Consider the following 23636-nt stretch of genomic DNA (forward strand, 5'->3'; position numbering starts at 1 on the left):
CAATGTGACCTATAAACTTAAAAGTAATGTGGCTTAGGGCTTCCCTGGTGGCACAGTGGTTGAGAGTCCGCCTGCTGATGTAGGGGACACGGGTTCGTGCCCTGGTCCGGGAGGATCCCACATGCCGCGGAGCGGCTAGGACCGTGAGCCATGGCCGTTGAGCCTGCGCGTCCGGAGCCTGTGCTCCGCAACGGGAGAGGCCACAACAGTGAGAGGCCCGCGTACAGCAAAAAAAAAAAAAAAAAAATGTGCTTTAACACCTTATTTTCCTTTCTTTTATATAAAATCCAAGAAAACTACCAAAAGAGATGAACTGAGTAATAAATAAGGCAGTCTTCTATTTCCACATCAATTAAAATGAATACATGATAAAGCCAATAAATGATAAAAATGGTATGAGTTAATATTCATCCAAAATGGCATGTGATACTTAACAAAGGAAATAAACACACACACACACACACACACACACACACGTAGAAACACTGTTACTTCTTTGCCTAGGAAAAGCCAAAAGTAGCACTGTTGATAAATGATATTTAAAACAGAAAGTATTATTTTAGCAACTTAGGGGGCAACATATTTGATGTCTATTTTCGAAGTTCACTATCCACAGGTAGCATTTTAAATCCTAGTTCTTTATTCACTTTTTAATATTTCATGTCTGAGTCTTGCTGGGCAGCATTAATTTGCTCTCAAAATGTCTCAAGAGCCACTGATTTAAACTTGGCACAAGTACAGTACATGCTTTTGGCTGCAAATATCTGCAAAGCAAAACTTCTGTCAAAAGAAAAATACTGTTTTGAGATGTGAAGGTTAATACTGTTAAATACCATCTTCATAAGTAACCTGCTGGGATAAGAACAGATTATTTAACACAACACCATTCTGGTTACTCGCTCATAACTCATGCGATTTGAGGAACAATTCTATTCATCAATGTTTCTTACCTAAATACAGTACACTCTGAAATCAACATCTGATGATATTATGTTCTTATTAGAGGGAAAGAACTAACAAGACAATTTGTACAGACAGCAAGCCAGAGGCAACTCTTGTGTTTTTCCTGTTTCAGGCAAACCCAAATAAAGAGATTGAAAGAAAAAGTTGAAAGAGAAATAATATGTAAAAACAAATTGTTAAAAATCCCCCAAAACAAAGAGAACAAAACTTAGGAACACTGACAATTAGAGTAGAAAGGTTCAAAAGTAGTTTGAAATATTAGATTTGCAAGTAAAATCTTAATCACATAATGGTGAGAAATCTTATTAAGTTTCAAGAACAAGGATCTAATTTTCCAGTTACATCATGAAATTAACCAATTCAAGTATGTATAGTTCAATTTCAAATATATAGTTAGTATAATTGTTTTCTATTAAAAAGTGACTGACAGGGAATTAGGTAACTGAATATATTCAACTTCATCAATTTTAACATGACATTCAAAATTCAATCTAATCTTGTTGCTCAGAAACTTAGATTGCTTAGTTTATATACAAAAGGGAGCAATTATTTTGCTCATGGGTTGATTCAAGTATCTTAATATGACAATGGCAGAATGGAAACGGTCAAAGACAGTAAAATTCTAATGGATATTTTTTAAATAACAATTATTTACACTGTTTGACTACATTTTTAGAAAAATCTTATTTTGGAAGATCAATATGGCGTATTTGCCACAAGCAGATGACAGATCTTACAGCTTAAAGCATCAAGGAAGAGAAAACAGAACGTGACTTACATTATTTCAGTACAAATCTGTGTGCTTTGTGCAAACTTTGAATTAATGACAATTTAAATTCAAACTTTTAGCTGCTTTACTTACAGTATAATTTAAAATTTACTAAGTCATTTTGCTCTTGACAAATTAACTGAGAATGAATGAAGTTGACCACTCCACTAAATGCCTTAAAATTACTTAAATGAACCATAATTTAAGGAAATAATTTTTTTGTACACATATGTAGGTAAGCTGTGATTGATTATTATTAAGTTACATTTAAAATGTACTAAAATTCAAATATATGTGTCAAGCCTCCAAATAAACATGTCTTTACTAGATAACACTAAATTCCAGGCTTAAATATTAACTTTTTTTTTTTTTTTTTTGCCACCAGCAGGAAGCCTAAAATAGTCCCTTGGAGATATGTGATAAATATTATGTCTTTAAATTCACATTATCATATACTTTAAGACAGACAAAATAAACTCAAAATAGTTTAAATGGGCAATTTTTCTTACCTTTCAAAAGCAGGCCATGAAGTCTCTTCACTTAGTTCAGAGCCATCACTGCTACCTAAAATCAAAAGTTATCTTATTTTTTAAACATCGTAATTAGGGTTTGGATGTTGTCTTTTAAAAATAAATACTCTAACGGTGCTTATAAAATGACAGTCACATTATTTGTGGGTGAACATCCACATATCAATTCTTCATTCTAATATCATGTGCTTGATTTATTTTGCAATATATTAGAATAGAGTTTACAAGACTACCCAAAATAACAAAATAGCATAAAACATTTTTGCATGTATAGTTACGGCTTAAATTCATTAGTAAACACTTTTCCTACCACCAGAGAATGTACATAAGCACAAAATTTTTCCTTATTAGGTTTGCCATAATTTAAGACCAATATAATTATGCATTTCTTATAGGTTCATGGTATACTACTTCCCTTTGTACTTTTTTTTAAAACCCATTACTACCCTAAGGATAAAAAAGCTTAATGACGTTCAATTTTTGCCTTTGGGGGCAAGGCAGAAGAGGATAGAATCCTTAAATTCAGGGAAAAAAAAAAAAAGGTGCCATAACAATGTAAAAGTTTCTCTTAAGAGACCCAGAATATCAGTTAAAATAGAAAGTTTTAAATTAGCTTAATCTGAGGGGAAAGAATTTGGAGAGTCCAAAACAGCTTAGGTTGATTTAAAAATTATTTTAAAGATAATACTGGCTCTCAATAAAATCAATAATTAATATGTCCCTTATGTATCAAGTTGAATCGTCTATCAGACTTTCACAACCAGGGTTCTGTGAGAGGCTCAAACTTGACTACTATAGGGAACCCATTATATGTGATGGAATAACACCTCTTCCATGCATTTAGAATGGCATGAGTATATGTCCCATTCTTTGAAGAACTGAGTAACAGTCACTGAAGTAATTTTCTGGTTCAGATAAGAAACGGAAGTAATCTGCTGTTGGCAGTGGGGTCTTGTAGGTTATCTTTTGATGTAGAATTATGTGATAAAGACTGAAAATTTAAGCATAGTTAGTATGACTTATTTGTAGAAAATAAAAGTTTCTTCCAGAAGCATGAAGTTCAGAGTGGATACACCTCCTTTAGCTGGGCAAGACTACTTTAGGTTACCTAGGACATATGCACCATGTTAAAAAACGTTAGAGGCCATAGTCCCAAGCACTGGTTAATTTCTCCAGAGTACTTTCTCAAAGCCTCCAAGGGATATATTAATATTGTATGTAAAAGTTACAGCTGAGGAAAAAACCTTTTTGTGATTATGAATTGCGTGTGTGTATTAACAACTACCATCTATGGTTATAGACTTCCTTTTCAGAATGTTTTAAAGCAAACACCCTGGAAGGTAATGCCTATGTCTAATGTTTTTAATTTATAAACAAAGATGTAACAATCTCTACTGTTTATCTCCTTAGCCTTGGAATAATTAAACAATAAATACAAAGGCAAAAATTGAATTAGCCTCTTCTTGTTCTAAAGGACAGGTCTCTAAACTAAGACACTAACTGTAATGGAATGAAATAACTAGATAACTATCTTGTGGTAACAAAAAGAACATCTATGGAAAGTAAAAGCCACAAATAGAGAATAATAATCATTATAATACTTACGATAAGTATTACAGAAAAGCCAAATATTCTGTACTGAATTGAGAGCTGTAATTTTTAAAATTACTATTTTTGGCTTAAAGTGACAGGCTAAATTCCATAAGTGTAACACATTTTTAATTGGAAAAAGGTTCTTCCTCTCTTTTTTGCAAAATTATTCTGTGTATCATTTTTTCAGATTGAGGTTGATATTTACATATAGGCAATTCACAGTATTAACAGAGGCATATTTCAAGAGGCCAACTTGTCTTCTGTTTTGTAAATTTTGTCATCATTTAATCATTTGTATTTATAAAAAGGGGAATATTGGAATAAAACTGCTGAATGGAGCATTCCAGCTCCAAAGCAATTTCACTTTCAGGGTTTGAAACTCTCAAGCGTTAAAGGAAGTCAACATGTTCAAGAAAATGAACTCCTACATTTCTATTGACTGTTCATCAATATTGAAATGATCATATTAATTATAATAGGCTTAGCCTTTGAGAAACCTGGCAATTAATCACAGAAGACGACATTTTCCTCCGTTATTGCTTTTTAAAAATAAAAATAACACTGTATGGAGATTTCCTAACTGCAAACATCCAAAGAAATAATGCTCATCTAGAAGGTTCAGAAAATAAATAAAAGTTTAGGAAGTAAAACCAAACAAATTCCTCTCTTAATCTCACATCCTTTTCCAGTCCCAATTTTCTGCTCCCACTCCATAATAGCTATCCCTATTTTCTTACCTCTCATTCTCCAATCTCCAAGCTTTGCCCATACTACTCTATAAAGCGAATCTTGTCAAGGTCACCAAGTGACTTTTTTTTGTTTCTTTTACATCTTTATTGGAGCATAATTGCTTTACAATGTAGTGTTAGTTTCTGCTGTATAACAAAGAGAATCAGCTATATGTATACATATAACCCAATATCCCCTCCCTCTTGCGTCTTCCTCCCACCCTCCCTATCCCACCCCTCTAGGTGGTATAAGCACCTAGCTGATCTCCCTGTGCTATGCAGCTGTTTCCCACTAGCTATCTATTTTACATTTGGTACTGTATATATGTCAATGCCACTCTCTCACTTTGTCCCAGCTTCTCCCCTGGCCCCGTGTCCTCAAGTCCATTCTCTACATCTGCGTGCGTCTTTATTCCTGTCCTGCCACTAGGTTCTTCAGAACCATTTTTTTTTCTTTTAGATTCCATATATACGCGTCAGCATACGATATTTGTTTTTCTCTTTCTGACTTACTTCACTCTGTATGACAGACTCTAGGTCCATCCATCCACCTCACTACAAATAACTCAATTTCGTTTCTTTTTATGGCTGAGTAATATTCCATTGTACATATGTGCCGCATCTTCTTTATCCATTCATCTGCTGATGGACATTTAGGGTGCTTCCATGTCCTGGCTATTTATTGTAATTAATGCTGCAGTGAACATTGTGTGACATGTCTCCTCCTGAATTACAGTTTTCTCCAGGTATATGCCCAGTAGTGGGATTGCTGAGTCATATGGTAGCTCTATTTTTAGTTTTTTAAGGAATCTCCATACTGTTCTCCATAGTGGCTCATCAGTTTACATTCTCACCAACAGTGCAAGCGGGTTCCCTTTTCTCCACACCCTCTCCCGCATTTGTTTCTAGATTTTTTGGTAATGGCCATTCTGACCGGTGTGAGATGATATCTCATTGTAGTTTTGATTTGTCATTTCTCTAATGATTAATGATGTTGAGCATTCTTTCATGTGTTTGTTGGCACTCTGTATATCTTCTTTGGAGAAATGTCTATTTAGCTCTTCTGCCCATTTTTGGATTGGGTTGTTTGTTTTTTTGTTATTGAGCTGCATGAGCTACTTGTATATTTTGGAGATTAATCCTGTCAGTTGCTTTGTTTGAAAATATTTTCTCCCACTCTGAGGGCTGTCTTTTTGTCTAGTTTATGGTTTCCTTTGCTGTGCAAAAGCTTTTAAGTTTCATTAGGACCCATTTGTTTACTTTTGTTTCTTTTTCCATTACTCTAGGAGGTGGGTCAAAAAGGATCTTGCTGTGATTTATGTCACAGAGTGTTCTGCCTCTGTTTTCCTCTAAGAGTTTTGTAGTGTCTGGCCTTAGATTTAGGTCTTTAATCCTTTTTGAGTTTATTTTTGTGTACGGTGTTAGGAAGTGTTCTAAATTCATTCTTTTACATGTAGCTGTCCAGTTTTCCCAGCACTACTTATTGAAGAGGCTGTCTTTTCTCCACTGTATATTCTCGCTTCCTTTGTCAAAGATAAGGTGACCGTAGGTGTGTGGGTTTTCTATCTCTGGCTTTCTATCCTGTTCCATTGATCTATATTTCTGTTTTTGTGCCAGTACCATACTGTCTTGATTACTGTAGTTTTGTAGTATAGTCTGAAGTGAGGGAGGCTGATTCCTCCAGCTCCGTTTTACTCCATCTGTTTGTATCGCCTTTGACGTCCTTCATCAGTGTCTTACAGTTTTCTGCATACAGGTCTTTTCTCTCCTTAGGTCAGTTTATTCCTAGGTACTTTATTCTTTTTGTTCCAATGGTAAATGGGAGTGTTTCCTTAATTTTTCTTCCTGATTTTTTGTTATTAGTGTATAGGAATGCAAGAGATTTCTGTGCATTACTTTTGTATCCTGCTACTTAACCAAATTCATTGATTAGCTCTAGTAGTTTTCTGGTGGTATCTTTAGGATTCTCTGTGTATAGTATCATGTCATCTGCAAACAGTGACAGCTTTACTTCTTTTTTTCCGATTTGGATTCCTTTTATTTCTTTTTTTCTCTGATTGCTGTGGCTAAAGCTTTGAAAACTCAGTTGAATAACATTGGAGAGAGTGGGCACCCTTGTCTTGTTCCTGATCTTAGAGGAAATGGTTTCAGTTTTTCACCAATGAGAATGATGTTGGCTGTGGGTTTGTCATATATGGCCTTTATTACGTTGAGGTAGGTTCCCTCTATGCCCAATTTCTGGAGAGTTTTTATCATAAATGGGTGTTGAATTTTGTCAAAGGCTTCTTCTGCATCTATTGAGATTATCATATGGTTTTTATCCTTCAGTTTGATAATATGGTGTATCACATTGACTAATTTGCATATATTATAGAATCCTTGCATTCCTGGGAAAAACTCCACTTGATCATGGTGTATGATCCTTTAAATGTGCTGTTGGATTCTGTTTGCTAGTATTTCGTTGAGGATTTTTGCACCTATGTTCATCAGTGATACTGGCCTGTAGTTTTCTTTTTTTGTGACATCTTTGTCTGGTTTTGGTATCAGGGTGATGGTGGCCTCATAGAATGGGTTTGGGAGTGTTCCTCCCTGTGCTATATTTTGGAAGAGTTTGAGAAGGACAGGTGTTAGCTCTTCTCTAAATGTTTGATAGAATTCACCTGTGAAGCCACCTGTCCTGGGCTTTTGTTTGTTGGAAGACTTTTAATCACAGTTTCAATTTCAGTGCTTGTGATTGGTCTGTTCATATTTTCTATTTCTTCCTGGTTCAGTCTTGGAGGGTTGTACTTTTCTAAGAATTTGTCCATTTCTTCCAGGTTATCCATTTTATTGGCATATAGCTGTCTGTAGTAGTCTGTCATGATCCTTTGCATTTCTGCAGTGTCAGTTGTTACTTCTCCTTTTTCATTTCTAATTCTGTTGATTTCTGTCTTCTCCTTTTTCCTGATGAGTCTGGCTAATGGTTTATCAATTTTATCTTCTTAAAGAACCAGCTTTTAGTTTTATTCATCTCTGCTATTGTTTTGTTTCTTTTTCATTTACTTCTGATCTGACCTTTATGATTTCTTTCCTTCTGCTAACTTCGAGGTTCTTTTATTCTTCTTTCTCTAATTGCTTTAGATGTAAGGTTAGGTTGTTTATTTGAGATTTTTCTTGTTTCTTGAGGTAGGATTGTACAGCTATAAATTTCCCTCTTAGAACTACTTTTGCTGTATCCCATAGGTTTTGGGTCATCGTGTTTTCATTGTCATTTGTTTCTAGGTATTTTTTGATTTCCTCTTTGATTTCTTCAGTGATCTCCTGGTTATTTAGTAGTGTATTGTTTAGCCTCCATGGGTTTGTACTTTTTAGTTCTTTTCCTGTAATTTAGTTTTTTTTCCTGCTATCTAGTCTCATAGCACTGGGGGCGGAAAAGATAGTTGATATGATTTCAATTTTCTTAAATTTACCGAGGCTTGATTTGTGACCCAAGATATGATCTATTCTGGAGAATGTTCCATGAGTACTTGAGAAGAAAGTACTACTGTGTCATTTAAAGCTTGTGTTTCCTTATTTATTTTCATTTTGGATGAGCTGTGCATTGGTGTAAGCAGGGTGTTAAAGTCCCCTACTGTGATTGTTACTGTCAATTTCCCCTTTTATGTCCGTCAGCAGTTGCCTTATGTATTTAGGTGCTCCTATGTTGGGTGCACAAATATTTACAATTGTTACATTATCTTCTTGGATGGATCCCTTGATCATTATGTAGTGCCCTTCTTTGTCTCTTGTAATAGTCTTTATTTTAAAGTCTATTTTGTCTGATATGAGTATAGCTACTCCCAGCTTTCTTTTGATTTCCATTTGCATGGGTTATCTTTCTCCATCCCCTCACTTTCAGTCTGTATGTGTCCCTAGGTCTGAAGTGGGTCTCTTGTAGACAGCATATATATGGATCTTATTTTTGTATCCACTCAGCCAGTCTGTGTCTTTTGGTTGGAGCATTTAATCCATTCACATTTAAGGTAATTATCGATATGTATGTATGTTCCTATTACATAATTATCGATATGTATGTATGTTCATATCACCATTTTCTTAACTGTCTTGCTTTCGTTTTTATTGGTCTGTTCCTTCTCTTGTGTTTCCTGCCCAGAGAAGTTCCTTTAGCATTGGTTGTAAAGCTGGTTTGGTGGTGCTGAAATTCTCTTAGCTTTTGCTTGTCTGTAAAGGTTTTAATTTCTCTGTCGAATCTGAATGAGATTCTTGCTGGGTAGACTAATCTTGGTTGTAGGTTTTCCTCCTTCATCACTTTAAATAGGTCCTGCCACTCCCTTCTGGCTTGCAGAGTTTCTGCTGAAAGATCAGCTGTTAACCATACGGGAATTCTTTTGTATGTTGTTTGTTGCTTTTCCCTTGCTGCTTTTAATATTTTTTCTTTGTATTTAATTTTTGGTAGTTTGATTAATATGTGTCTCGGCATGTTTCTCCTTGGGTTTATTCTGTATGGGACTCTCTGAGCTTCCCGGACTTGACTATTTCCCTTCCCATGTTTGGGAAGTTTTTGACTACAATCTCTTCAAATATTTCCTCAGACCCTTTGTTTTTCTCTTCTTCTGGGACCCGTATCATTTGAATGTTGGTGCATTTAATGTTGCCCCAGAGGTCTCTGGGACTGTCCTCAACTCTTTTCCTTCTTTTTTCTTTATTCTGCTCTGTGGCAGTTATTTCCACTATTCTATCTTCCAGGTCACTTATCCGTTTTTCTGCCTCAGTTATTCTGCACCGATTCCTTCTAGAGTATCTTTAATTTCATTTATTGTGTTGTTCATCACTGTTTGTCTGCTCTTTAGTTCTTCTAGGTCCTCGTTAAACATTTCTTGTATTTTCTCCATTGTATTTCCGAGATTTTGGATCATTTTTACGATCATCACTCTGAATTCTTTTTCAGGTAGACTGCCTATTTCCTCTTCATTTATTTGGTGTGGTGGGTTTTTACCTTGCTCCTTCATCTGCTGCATATTTCTCTGTCTTCTCATTTTGTTTAGCTTATTGTGTTTGGGGTCTCCTTTTCGTTGCCTGCAGGTTCGTTTTTCTTCTTATTTCTGGTGTCTTCCCCCAGTGGGTTAGGTTGGTTCAGGGGCCTGTGTAGGCTTCCTGGCTGGGGAGACTGTGCCTGTGTTCTGGTGGGTGGGGCTAGATCTTGTCCCTCTGGTGGGCAGGGCTGAGTCCGGTGGTGTGTTTTGGGGTGTCTGTGAACTTAGTATGACTTTAGGCAGCCTGTCTGCTAATGGGTGTGGTTGTGTTCCTGTCTTGCTAGTTGTTTGGCATGGGGCCGCCAGCACTGGAGCTTGCTGGCTGTTGGGTGGAGTTGGGTCTTAGGGTTGAGCTGGAGATCTCTAGGAGAGCTCTTGCCAATTAATATTACATGGGGCCTGGAGGTCTCTGGTGGTCCAACGTCCTGGACTTGGCTCTCCCACCTCCGAGGCTCAGGCCCGACACCCGGCTGGAGCACCAAGCCCCAGAACCCCGGTTCTTCTCTCTTGGTAACACTAGTATGATAACGATGTTGACAACGACAACTGCTTTATGGTGCTTACGGCGCCTGAATCGGGGGGGGCGACCACATTTGTAGCAGTGAGACCTCAGGCTAAACTGAACCTTCCGAGAGAACATCCGAAGGATGTCAGTGCAATGAACTGGGTTCTGACTGCAGACTGTCGATGCTTTGGAGGAGGCTAAATAAAAGTCAGGACATGTTAGAGAAAATTGTTTCTTTTTCTTTGTAACATCAAGTAAATCTTGCAGTGGCTCTGGGAGTGTTGTTACCCTTTGGGATCATTGAAGGGTTGTACTTGAGAATCAGATCTTTCAATACTTGCACCTGTTGAAAATCTGCCACAAGCTTTTCAGACATTCAAACCAAGGAACCCACTCTTGAAAGCTACGTCATCATCATGCTCACCCTGGCTGATGTGTCTTCGACGTTGCTGGTGCCCCACCCCCCACCATCTGAGGCACCCAGTGACTTTGATCTTGCCAAATCCAGTGATCAACTCCCATTCTCACCTTACTTCTCTTCTGTGCACTTTATATTGATATATTCAACACTTCCTGCCCTTCAGAGACACCTCCTCTACTGGGCTTTTGTGATACCACACTGTTTTTTTTCCTTTGAAGTTTCCTTTGATGGCCCACCATTAAAAAAAGAATTTTTTTTTTTTAAATCACACTTCCAAATGTTAGAATGTCTTCTCTTATTTATATACATTCTCTCCCTAGGTGACCTCATCCAGTCTCATGGCTTGAAATACTATAAATATGCTAATTCTTATACGTGTATCTACAAACCTGACCTCACCCCATTAAGCGCCAGATTCATACATTCAATTACCTACCTGACAACTCAATATGGACCAAACATGTCCAAAACAGAATTCTTAATTCCCCAAACCTAGTCATCCTTCACAAATACCTCGACATTTACAAATGGCTGCTCTTCTAGTGTTCTCTGCCTTAGTAACAGCACCACCATCTAACTAGTTGCTTAATCTAAAAAACCGGGAGTCATACTTGATCTGCCCTTTTCCTCATTCAATCCACATTCCAACTACATGCAGTAACCAATTCAATCAGCACAGGTTCTCTTCTCACCATTCCTCAAATGCCTCCCCCTTTGAAGTCAAACCATCAAGCACTTTTCAAACAATTACGAATTATTAACTTCAGTAGCTACTAGTAGTATCATCTCATTATCTACTTTGCTACTTAGCTTTTATCAATTTTTTTCTACTTGTAGTAGGGTTAATTACTCATTCCCAGCTGAGTTTTATTAAAAATCTTATTTTTCATTAAGTTGGAACCCTCTCAGAGAATTATTTCTCACCTATTGATATTCCACTAGAAAGAGTAGAGCTTTCAGCTTGGCCTCGAGATGGTGCATGGGGCTCCATGACGCTATCATCTAATAGATGTCTTGGCCCTGCATTTGGGAACGTTGCACTCTTAAACTCTGCTGTGTTCATTTTATGAATGAAACTGGAAACAAAGAGAAATATTTTTCATATCTTTTATTACTGTTACTAATTCAGGATATAAAAGATACTCATATAAAGATTCAGGATATAAAAGATTTACCTGCTATCCTGAACTTACTTCCGAACTCTCATACTAATGAACACACAGATTTTATCATGAGAGCCTCAAACTAACAGTTTAGGGAAAGCTTTTTAGGAAACTAGGCCATATCTTCCTATGTAACAGAGAATACTTTAATTTTATCTTGGTTCTTGGGTACATTAAAAATTGTTTTCACATTCACTTTTGGAAAATAGCTATTAAATTTTCACAAAAATCATGGCAAAGGTGAACCTTGGGCTCCATTTTGAGAAAACAATCTTGCAAAGCTAAACAAAAAATCAGTTTCCCTTTCTTTATATTTAGGAATAAAAAGAACAATTTTTATAGGCTTCATTTACAGTGACTTATTTGGGTTAAGATAAGTGATCACTCTTGATACTTATGATAATTTAAAATGAAAATGGTATATTGCTTTCCTGATTTTATTTATGATGATGATCTGTAATGTTCGTTTCTCTCCCCCAGATGTGAAGGCACTGTTGGAAAAAGCTCATTTCCAAATTAAGGTAAAGGAAGAAATAAATGCCTTTATGCAAACAAGATATTTTACTAAATCAGAAAAAGACTACTGTTACACAAATAAAACTATGCAAGGACACTATTTTCTGTCCAACTAGTAAAATAAATAGAAAAGAAAGCCAACTTAAAAAAAAACCATAAAAATTTGGAAGATAAAATTAAAAATGCTGACTTATAACCCAAGCTATGGCACTTCCTATGTCCATGTGGAATCAGGTTCCGAGGGGATGGTGGTGTCTGTGGTAGCAAGGCTCCTTCAGCTGCCACACTTTTTCTTCCACTTTGTGGAGATGCTCCTACTTCAGGACCTAAGGGTTAAATTAAAAGAGAGAGAGAGAGAGACACAGACATAGACACACAGACATAGACACACACACACAGGGAGAGGGAGAGGGAGAGGGAAAGGGAGAGAAATTGTTACATGGTTTAAAAAAATTGTTTTATTTGTAATCCTTTGATATGAAATATAAAATGTGGTTTAAATTTTAATATTAATGTTAATTCTATTTAATAGACTGAACAAGAGAAATATTTATTTTCTGAATCTTAAAACACAAACCTCAATACATACAATATCCATTAATTTCTATCTATTTTACTTGCACTAAGTAGCCAGTATAAATATCCTCCCCATTTACAGAAGCAGCAGCAGAATTAGAAGAGAAGGGGTAAGGATCTCATATCACAGATGAAACCTGGACTAAACACTCAGGTCTTCTGAATCCTAGTTCAGTGCTCATTTAATTTTACACATTACTTCTTCACTCTTAGTTTCAGCTTCTTCTTAGATAAAAAATGTGTAGGGTAGATAGGTCAAGCATTCAAGTTAGAATTTAAATCTATATTGACACTGTTCAAGCTTATGGGAATTAAAAAAGTAGAACTCAAAAATGTACAGATTTGCAAAGTATCACTTTAAGAATGAAAAGAAAAGCAAACTTAAACAGATTTAGACTGAAATGATTTCCTCTGCTTGGAATACTCTTCCCCTGAGACACTGTCATGGCTTTGTTCCCTCACTTCCTTCATACCTCATTAGATGGGTCTCCAAATATTTTTAGAATATACAATAATATAAAGCTTAGTGCCAAGGTCTGTTTTAGAATTTTAAAAAAGGTTATTACTTATGAATTCTTAAAAAATAAATAATTCTCTTCAATTTTATATTTTTGATTATGTGTGGTATACATATAAATCCCCATTGTAATGCAACAGATAAAAATTAAGGGACTAACACTATTTTTTAATACTTTCAGTACTTGGTCCAGTATTAGAGTGAAATTTAAAAAAAATTAAGCCACTAAAATTGACTCTTATAATTATTCAAATTAGAATTTCCCACTTAGACCACAGAAATTTCTAATGTAATCAAGCCTTGTTGCCTAGGACAGTGTATTCTTAACTAAAAAAAAAGAGTCGATATTCATAAACATTTATTATTTTCTGTTGGTTATATCTATTTTTCTTGATTAGTTGGCATATTTATTTATAAATTTATTTGTATTTATTTGTACAAACTACAAGTAAGGAGTTTTTGATTAAACAAGAAAACCAACAGAAAAACGGACATATTTTAATACCAAAAAGAAAACTGTGCATGCAGAATAAGATGTGCTAAGTGTTTATTCACTTTGGAGTATATTCTTTCTTATTAGGTTATCTGGTTTATTAGCCGGTAATGAGAGAAAGCTGCACTAACCTACTAAATCCTCCCTGGAAGCAGCAGAACGTGGTGTGCTTGTCCCTGGTTCTATCTTTAATGAAAGCCTGAATTTCAAAAAGAAACAAAGCACATAAAATGATTAATATTTGACAAAATAATATTAAAATCATGTATTTTCTACCAAAAACCTTAAAACATTTTTATAAAATAATCTCAGCTATATATTTTTCTTCAAGAGCAATCTTTAATTAAGTCTCCTTTCTCTTTCATACAAAGCTGATCTTATGGTGATTCCAGGATATATTAGGGAGGGAAAAAAACATCAAAAACTCATATTTAAAATCAGAGAAATCTCCCCAAACGACCCCAATGTTGCCAAGCAATTCAACACATTTAAAGATATTTGATGAATGACTAAAAGGTGATTTAACTTGAGGTTATACTGATACTTGACAATTAAATTCAGTAACTTTCACATATATTATTAAATATATTATACAAATTCTTTCTAGAATCTTTACTGGGTGGGCTAATGGCCTCTGTAACACTGAAAATTTAAAAAACACCTTATTTAAAAGTAACCATCCAAAAAAAACAACCAACTCAACTTATCAAAAGAAAGATCTATCTACACAAATAAAAAGGTTATTTACAAAATCCAGGATAAATCCCTTTCCTAAGTCAAAGTTTGTTAGTTGGTACTTAAGTTCCATTTAGGATAAAATATCAGTTTTGAGTTCCATGGCAAAAAGAGATTATAATTCCTATCAGTGGAAACTGTTTCAGGAAATAGGATACTAAAGCAGTTGTAGAAAATATTTTGATGTAGTCCATGAAATACACTTTGGTGTACTCTGTATTATTATTAAGCATTTGTCTGGAAATTAATAAAGACTTTTTATTTTTTAGCGTTCACCAACCGGAAATGGACAATGAAACCACGCAATACAAATGATATTATACGTGATATTATAATGATAAATCTATTATAGGTTCTTAACTTGTATTTCTTTAATATCCTAAAGAAGAAATTATATATAATTGCTTTCCAATTATTTGACCATGTAAAATGCATGTATTGAACAGATGTTTGATTAACCAGAACTCTCTGCTCTTTTTCTTTTTACAGAGTCGTTGACTTTAATTATTTGGGCGCCAGACTATACATTCATTCACTGAACACCTGTTTTGTTTCGGGCACTGTGCTCTCAGCACTGGAATATAATGGAGACTAAGGTAGACATGGTGTCTCTTCCCTTTCTGAAGCTCACAGTTTAGTAGGTGGAAGACAAAGAAGTAAACAAAACAAGTACAATTTCCTAACACAGAACCAAAATAGAAAGGGACAGAAAGAAGGCTAAGGGAGAATCACATTGCTATCAACATCAGCTGATAACCAACAGCAGTATAAAAGCCGAAGCATTTAAACAGCACAGCAGTGAAGGCTAGTCAGCGTCAGTTGCCTGTACCATCATCAAAACACTATATATAACAGTGATGCTGATTCACTGAGAAAAGATATTATGCTCAGTATTAAAATGAAATAACTTTGAAAGACTTTCACCCCAATTAAAACATATACATGTAATTTGTAATGTTGATATCGGCTGCCTATATAGATGAAGTTGCCGAAAACAGAGGCCTATGGATAAATGAAGTATCATTTTCATTTAAATCTTTCATCGTAAAAGACCATTTTTTTTCTAACTTATCACCTTAATGGCTCTTATGTTAAAATGCTCTGATTTTCAACACATTTAATCGGTAGGTTCATGCAATACAACTGTATCTTTAGGAAAACACTATCTTCTTCAGTTCCCCATATGATGCTCCAACACCACCAAGAGACGTGTAGTTCCCCAAAGCGAACAAAGTTTCCCACCCTATTCCTTTGATCATTTCCATACCCTGGAACACCTTTCTTAACTCTTCACGTGGTGCTAACTCCTACTCACCGGTTCAGATGCAGCCTCAGGTAATAATGTCACCTCAAGCTGTTCATGTTTCTTTTCTCTTCACTTTTCCCACTTAAAGCTGAGTTAGGTCTCCTCTCATCTATGTTCCCATAGCAACCTGGGCACATCTCTAGTATAGTACTGTTTGAATTGTTTCGTAATTATTTGTTTTGTGGATGTATTTTGCATTAGACTGAGCTTCTTAAGGGCAAGAACAAGATCTTACTTTTGTAATCTCAGCAGCTAGCACAATAACTCGTCAATACCAAAAGCTGAATAAATATTTGTTAATGAATATAATGAGGAGGCTGCTCGAGTTCTAGCTACTCATGAAAACAAAAATCAGTTTAATAGCATCTGCTTTCCTACCAAAATGAAGCTATCTTATAATATGTCAGGTTATAGACAGCTAAAACTACTTAATGGCTTAACTGGCCAACTCTATCCTTTTAGAGTTAAAATTCACCATCCTCTATAATTATGCAACAATTTCTTAGACTTCATTTCTACTGAATAAACTTTAACTTCTTTTAAATCCATTAAGTTTCTTGAGCCGGATATAGAAATTTTAATAAGTACTTACTCATATTTTGAGTTTTAAGATAATCTCCTGTAGGTAATTGGACAAAACCTGAGTGTTTTGTGCTATGTCAGTAATTAGAGAGATGGAAGAAATAGTGATAAATATGACACAGACCATCAAACTCAAGAAGCTTACAACCTAGGGCAACATCAGATCTGTGAAACAACTCCAACCTTAAAAAGCCGATCCACTGACTTCATACATTTTCAAATGAATTACCCTGAGAAAATATTCTGTAAAATAAAAATTGATATAGAAGTATAAAGTGGTAATAATATGGTATGGTGGAGAAGGTGGCAATAAAGGTGTTTTCAAACATTAATAAAGGTTTAGATACATTTAAGTATAAATACAGAGCTTCTTAATATATTTAATATCAGAAGAAAAGTTATTTCTAGTTGTTGTCCAGAATTTCTAGTCTTTTATTGGTACTAATTCTGTACTGCAGAATTCTTTAAAAATTATTGAAACTTAGGGAACAAGGAAGTTGATCATCACTAACGTACGGCATAAGAAAAATTTTATATAATGCATTAATACTGAAAAATAACCTAGTCTTTCACTTCGATAAAATTTTAAAGTATAACCTTTTACTGGAAAAAATATTTGTGGAAGACACCAAGTCAAATTTGAAAGCTTGGGAACAGCACAAAATTTTGAAATTAACAAATGAAGCTACAAGGAAAATGACAAGTCTCAAGAGAAATAAGCTCTTTATCCTCCTATCTTTTGGAAAAAAACCTGGCAGTCATGATGTATAGCACACCACTGAAAAATAAAAAAGGGTTAATGTTTAAAAAATCCTTCCTCCCTTGGGCAGGACTGTGGACGGTTAAGGAAAAGGAAATGGATATCAGCTGTCTTAAAAGTAAGTTTAAAAATCTTTAATGAAGAAGGATTTGCTTGAGTAGAAAAAAGGGCAAGTGTGGTGCTATACTGAACAAATATGTCTCTAACCCAGAGTCCAGAAGGTTCAATATTCTCTCAATACACAAAAACAACTGAAAACGAGTTCAAAATTGTGTTAAAAATTACCCTTAAAAAAGGAGTAATTTTTCTATTCACAGACTGTTTCATTAATTTTTCAGCCTATTCAAAGATAAATTTCCATAAAGATTTAATGCTTGAATTTAGAGAGAAAGGAAAAAATTTAAAACTAGAACTACCAAACATCAGCTCTCAACAACTTGAGAAACATGAATTGCTTTTTAATGGAAGAACAGAGGAGGTACTTGTATATTGGCTCAATCACATCAAGTGATTAAAGAGAAATACATGTAAATAACCTTTACCATTGTAAATGTGCAACTGGATTAGGCCTATGCATGATAAGATGTAGGATTTCGATGTTTAAATACACGGTGATGAAAGGGCGGAGGACAGGACAAAGTTATACAAACCACTTCTGAAGATCCAACCTACTTGTAATTATCATCTTCCACAAACTTTTGTAGTTCTTCTATATACTGAACGGAGTTCAGGTATTTTTGGACGTGAGGCAACATGGGGATATCTAGGCAAAATGTGATAAATAATTATCTGATAAAGTACATCTTAGGCAGAAATTTTAAAGTTAAGCTGAGAAAAATATATTTAAAGGTAAATTAAGGCCACATGGCACCAAAATTTAAATGAACTCTAGAAGGACATTACTGAGGTAAATGTTATTTAACGTAAAACTGGAGGTAATTTAGAAAACTACAGTTGTATATTGTTTGTATAGATTTAAAAAAAAGAAGAAGAAGAAAAAAAAAAACCCCAATAGCCCCATTTACAAAGTCCCACGTACTTGAGAAACTTCATGGAAAAAAATCAGCGACATCATTGTGATTTATATTCAAACCTCATCTAAATACAAGATGTAAGGCTCTTTAGGTTTTTTATTTTTAAAGAAGCCTGGCTCACATCTGTAAAGTAGTTTTTTCTTCCCTACTTAGAAATTTCAAATATGATTAACATTACAATTTGATGTTATGTTAAAAAAATTGAGAAAAGTATAAAACAAGAGATTATTTGATATAACTTGCAGATAATGTAAACTCACGCTTTTTAAACACCATAAAAATTATATAGCTATAATAGTCTATCTTTATTCCCTATCAAACTGAAAGCATCCAAACATTAAAACATTTTTTTCCTAATCATTTGGGCTTGCAAAAGCTCTTTCTATAAATGTGTTTCCATAAAATACATCTTGCACAAAAATTGGTTATTTTTACTCAACATAGGAGTCAAGAAAGCTAGTCAACTGTTAACTAGGATCAAGGGTCTCAGCTCCCTCCCTAACTAAATAAATAAAAGAACTATTTACATAATACATCGGGGAGATCAAATGAGATGAAGAGAATAGAAAATAATTGTGAAAACTATGTTAGCAAAATTGCTACAAAATAACAGAAAAGCAAAAGATAAAACTTAGCATTTTAAATATGAAATACTTCAATTCCTTAAAAGCAAGATCTTAAACAAGATGCTAAATGTTAAACAGTGAAATGATACAATCATTATTTTCCTTTATATTAGAATGATGTTTCCTGTTGTGTGAAAAGTCGCCATCAACCTGTGTAAATGAATCATACCATTATCAGAAACTCACCATATTCACAGGACTGCTGTAAATCAGAAATTATTCTAAGGATGTTATTCATCAAATTTGATCTTTGCTCATTTTCTAGAATGCTGCCAGTTGATGGGTATGCTGAATCAATGTATGTTAAATCTGACAGGTAGATACCTGAAATGAAATTAGATAAATGAGTGTTTTCCTACTTATAGTTTGGAAGAGTATAGTTTATAGCTGTATTTCAGTATATGCCATATTTAGAATGTATCATTATTAATACACTGCTGCCTTGTTAAAACATGACCACTGAGGCCTAGATTTCTGTGGAGTTGGGGTCAGACATGCAAGTATGTTTTCTGTAAATGTCCTCTTATGATACCATTTTAAAATACGGCTTGAGGCTGGAGTTAGAAACTCCAGTACCTACCTACCTATGGGTCTTAATGGAAAGAAACTGAGCTCCTGAACTGGCTCTGCCTCTGACTAGTTGTATATAACAAAGACAGTTATTTTAATCTCCGAACCTCAGTTTTTATGTCTATTTTCCAAGTTGTGGTATAGCCTGAAGATTTTTTTTTTTTTTTTTTGTGGTACGCGGGCCTCTCACTGTTGTGGCCTCTCCTGTTGCGGAGCACAGGCTCCGGACGCACAGGCTCAGCGGCCATGGCTCACGGGCCCAGCCGCTCCGTGGCATGTGGGATCCTCCCGGACCGGGGCACGAACCCGTGTCCCCTGCATCGGCAGGCGGACTCTCAACCACTGCGCCACCAGGGAAGCCCTAGCCTGAAGTTTTAAGTTAGCCAGCCTAACCACTACCTGGCCATGGGGTAGTTACTTAATATTAGTTCTATACCCCCTTGCCTTGAGTTGATAACTGTCACTTGAGTCTTAATTACTTTGAAAATTGTCTCATTCTGGCAGAAACATCTTGTTTCAAAGATTAACAGCTGTGTCTTTGAAACAGTTCATGTGACTACAAATTGAAGTTAACCTTGCCCTTTCTCTGTACCAACAAAAAGAACATATACCCCCAAATAATTTGGTTGTACTAGTTCTGGATATGCAAGGTCACATCTATAAAAAATATTTCCTGAGAGTTTACTATGCACATGTAAAGTGTAAAAGACAACTACAGCTGGAGAGAAAAATACACTTTCCTACTTTCTCCTCATTACTGCCCATTCATGAACTCTCAGAGTAAATGCAACTAAAATGATGTACCCACTGCCTTCCAAATAAGCCCTATGTTTTTTCTCATGCCACTTCTTCCATCTTAAATGAGACCTAGCCTCAACTCTGCCCATTTAAATCATATCTTATATCCAGGTCAGTGTCAACTGTTCTTTAGTTTTTTCACAGATTCCAAGAAAGGAATTTAGAAACTGTCTAGTCTAAACCCCTCTTTTTATAGGTGAATACTCTAAGGCCCACAGATATTAAGGAAGTGGCTAATGCCCTGTAAACTGTTAGTGACAGAGCTGGATCTCAGAGTATACATTTGTACCCCAAGTTTTATTTTATTTTATTTTTTATTACACTCTGTTACAAACTCATACAGTATCTATACCATTCACTTGATAATTTTTAAGACTTTATAATCTTCTTATTGAAAATCTTTTGTCTTTATATCTTATCTGCTCAAGACTATAAACTCATTCAGGCGGTTGCTCTATCTTGCACTCTAAAAAAATGAAAATCCTGACCAGGATTTTCAGACAATTAGCGCTTAACACAATGTAAAAGGCTGGCATGGCAATCCTTTTATTCATCCTAGTATCATTCCTATTCCATTCAGTAAATCTTAACCGTATTCTTTAAGCCACCTATCATAAATACTTCTTTTTCTTTAGAGATTCTCAACTTAATTTTTTATGACTTCAAATAAATCTATAGCCTGGCTCCCTTCCTTTTCCTCCCATCTTAGAGGAAGGAGAATACCCTTCCTCTCTCCAAATCTAACCTGTGATTTTGAACATAATCGCTACTGCCTCCTCTAGAATGTCCACTGTTGCCTTCACTATCACTGACCCTCCAATGGCTCCTTTCCCAAAGCCAATGCACACATCTAAATCTCCTCTATTTAAGAAAACAAAATCAAAGCCACCCTTCATTTAAATCTGATCCCCTCCTCAAGATAGAACCCTTGCCCCTCCCTCTTTCAACAAACACACTGAAAGAGAAACACAGATTACTACACTTACCTTTTTTATCCTTCATTCTATTTTTATGTAATATTTGGTACATACAGAAGTTTACTTGGGTCAGGAAAATTGTGACAGACTTTGGAATAGGCAAAAATGATTACTAGGTATATCCTCTCTTCAGTGCCTCCTTTTGGCCTGAGCTATTTTACAACTCTGTAAGTTGTTGAAAACTTGTAAAATACAAATTCTTGCCCATAAAAATACTGATGAATTACGTCCAGTGGGATGTAACTGATGATTGCCCCGTGGATGTTGACCAGTTTTGCAACTATTTGTAAATTCATTTCAGCATTCCTGACTGCCTGCATGTATGTGTGATACTCCCTTGAAGTGGCTGTAATATCTTCCTGATTCCCTTATATATTTAATGATTTAAACAAAACATTTGACATGTATTCATTTTGTATGAGAATCATAATTTTACCTTTTAAAAAATAACAGTTTAACACATAACCTTGGTTGTTATCAAACAATGTAATAAATACCGGTCAACTTAAGAACTACAACATCAGTACTGCTGTATCATCTACATGCTCTTTCCCTATGTTATCTCCCCGCCTCCTGTCTAGAGGTAACCAACTATTCTGAATTTTAAGATTATTCCCTTGTTTTTTTTTGAGGCACCTGTCTGTATTCCTGCACAATGTATTATTTTACTTTTGCTTATTTTTGAGCTTTAAAAAAATCATACTTTATATATGTGTGATTAAATTAAATAATATCAGTAAAGTTAGAATGGGTACACAGTAAGTGATTTTAAAGTGGTTGTTAGGTCAATTTTTAAAAATATGGTCTGTGATTGCTTTGCCTTACTCACTATTTTGTTTCTAAGACTTATTCATGTTAAGTACAGCTGTAATTCCTTAAATTGAGAATAAACTAATATGTAACTATATCACAATTTACTTATTCATTTTATTTGATAGAGTTTTGAGTTACTTGCCCCCTCCCTCCTTGTTGCTACAGACATTCTTGTAAATGTCTCCTGGTGCGCATGTACAAGAGTTTCTCTAGCAGAGATCTATACAGATATATACATACATGTATGTCTTAGATTATAATGTTCAACTTTACAAGACAGCGCCACGTTGTTTTTAAAGCTATATCAATTCATACTCCCACTGACAGTACATAAGTTTCTACTGATCCACACATGCTAACACTTGTAGATAATCTGAAATCCACATCTATCTCGTTGCTGAAACTTATTCTGGCAAAGGCATACATGATCTCCTCATTACTAAATCTTTAGACATCTCTCTTGGTCTCCTCCCTTCTGCTCAGTCTCTCTGCAGTATTTATACTATTCCCTTTGTTTCTTGGTCTTTACTGGCTTGAACCTTCCTCGCATCCACCCTCCCACCATTCTTCTTTTTCCTCATGTTCCCTGGAATTGGTATTCCCCATGGTTCTGTCACTAATATTTTCACTCTGTATGTACTTTTTCTGGATTGTCTTACTTCTGAGGCTTCAACTGTCACCTAATTAACGATGACTTTCCAAACCTCTGTATAGAACACACCTCCTGACTTTCATTTTCAATTTAACATGCCAAACTAACCATTATTTGTCCCTAAACACCTGCCATTCCACTTTCCAACCTTGGTTAGTGATATTATTAACTGCTTTAAATAGCTCAAGCAAAGAGCTCAGGAGGAGCTTACTATCTCGTATTTTTCCAGATTAAGCTATTAGTGAATATAATATGATCACTGAATGATCAAGTAATATAGTATATAATATAAATCAGAGGCTAGAAGCTGTCCCAATGTTTTTAAAATCAGGAAATACCATAAGACATATCTACATATGACCCTCTTTTCCTTAAAAAAAAAAAAAAGGGCTGGGGGGAGATCTGGCAACAATGAGGTATAGCTGAGAAGGGTGTAGATACCATTATACGAGCCATTAAGGATGCCAGTTTGTCATAACCCTATTTTCTTCTGCTCTCTCACTTCTGGTTTACTTCACTTGTATACATTACCTGCTTCATTCTTGTTGTGAGCATTTGTAGGCCTTAGAGTATGGAACCCCTGCTATACCTATGTATGTCATAGGAATTTAAGAAATAATTAGTTCTGTGAAATAAGTAGAAACTATTGTAAGCTGACTTTAAATAAAGGCTGTTGATCAACAAACAGTTGATGGTAGGGTCTGAGAAAGAGAACGTAGCACAAGGTAAGGCAACGAAGAGGGGAAAGCACACGGTATGCATAGAAAGTAGAAAGGCACAGGTTTTATCTAGAAGCAGCAATCAGCAATTATATGATCCAATGAGAGAGAGTGTGGTCGAATGCTTTGGAGAGAGATTCAAATCCCAGTTCTTACCGCTTAGCATGGAAGTCCTAGGCCAAATTACTTAAAATGTCTAAATCCGTGTCTCCTCAGCCACTGAGTTAATCAACATTCTTTTTTTTTTTGTTTGTTTGTTTTTTTTTTTTTTTTTTTTT

At 35.2% G+C, this 23636-nt stretch overlaps 1 protein-coding gene across 2 annotated transcripts in view; it reads right to left on the reverse strand.

The window, feature by feature from the left end:
• The window catches only part of RALGPS2 (Ral GEF with PH domain and SH3 binding motif 2), a 141228-nt gene that overhangs the window by 21306 nt on the left and 96286 nt on the right, over positions 1-23636 (reverse strand). For both annotated transcript variants that reach the window (XM_024758742.1, XM_024758743.1), the window contains 6 exons: positions 19016-19153; positions 17842-17932; positions 13918-13985; positions 12391-12526; positions 11446-11597; positions 2242-2296 (listed from right to left, as the gene is read on the reverse strand). In XM_024758742.1, the coding sequence (XP_024614510.1) occupies positions 2242-2296; positions 11446-11597; positions 12391-12526; positions 13918-13985; positions 17842-17932; positions 19016-19153 (640 nt within the window). The remainder of the gene's footprint in view (positions 1-2241; positions 2297-11445; positions 11598-12390; positions 12527-13917; positions 13986-17841; positions 17933-19015; positions 19154-23636) is intronic.

The sequence above is a fragment of the Neophocaena asiaeorientalis genome, unplaced genomic scaffold (assembly GCF_003031525.2).
Source record: "Neophocaena asiaeorientalis asiaeorientalis breed wild unplaced genomic scaffold, Neophocaena_asiaeorientalis_V1.1 scaffold182, whole genome shotgun sequence".
Classification (NCBI taxonomy): Eukaryota; Metazoa; Chordata; class Mammalia; order Artiodactyla; family Phocoenidae; genus Neophocaena; species Neophocaena asiaeorientalis.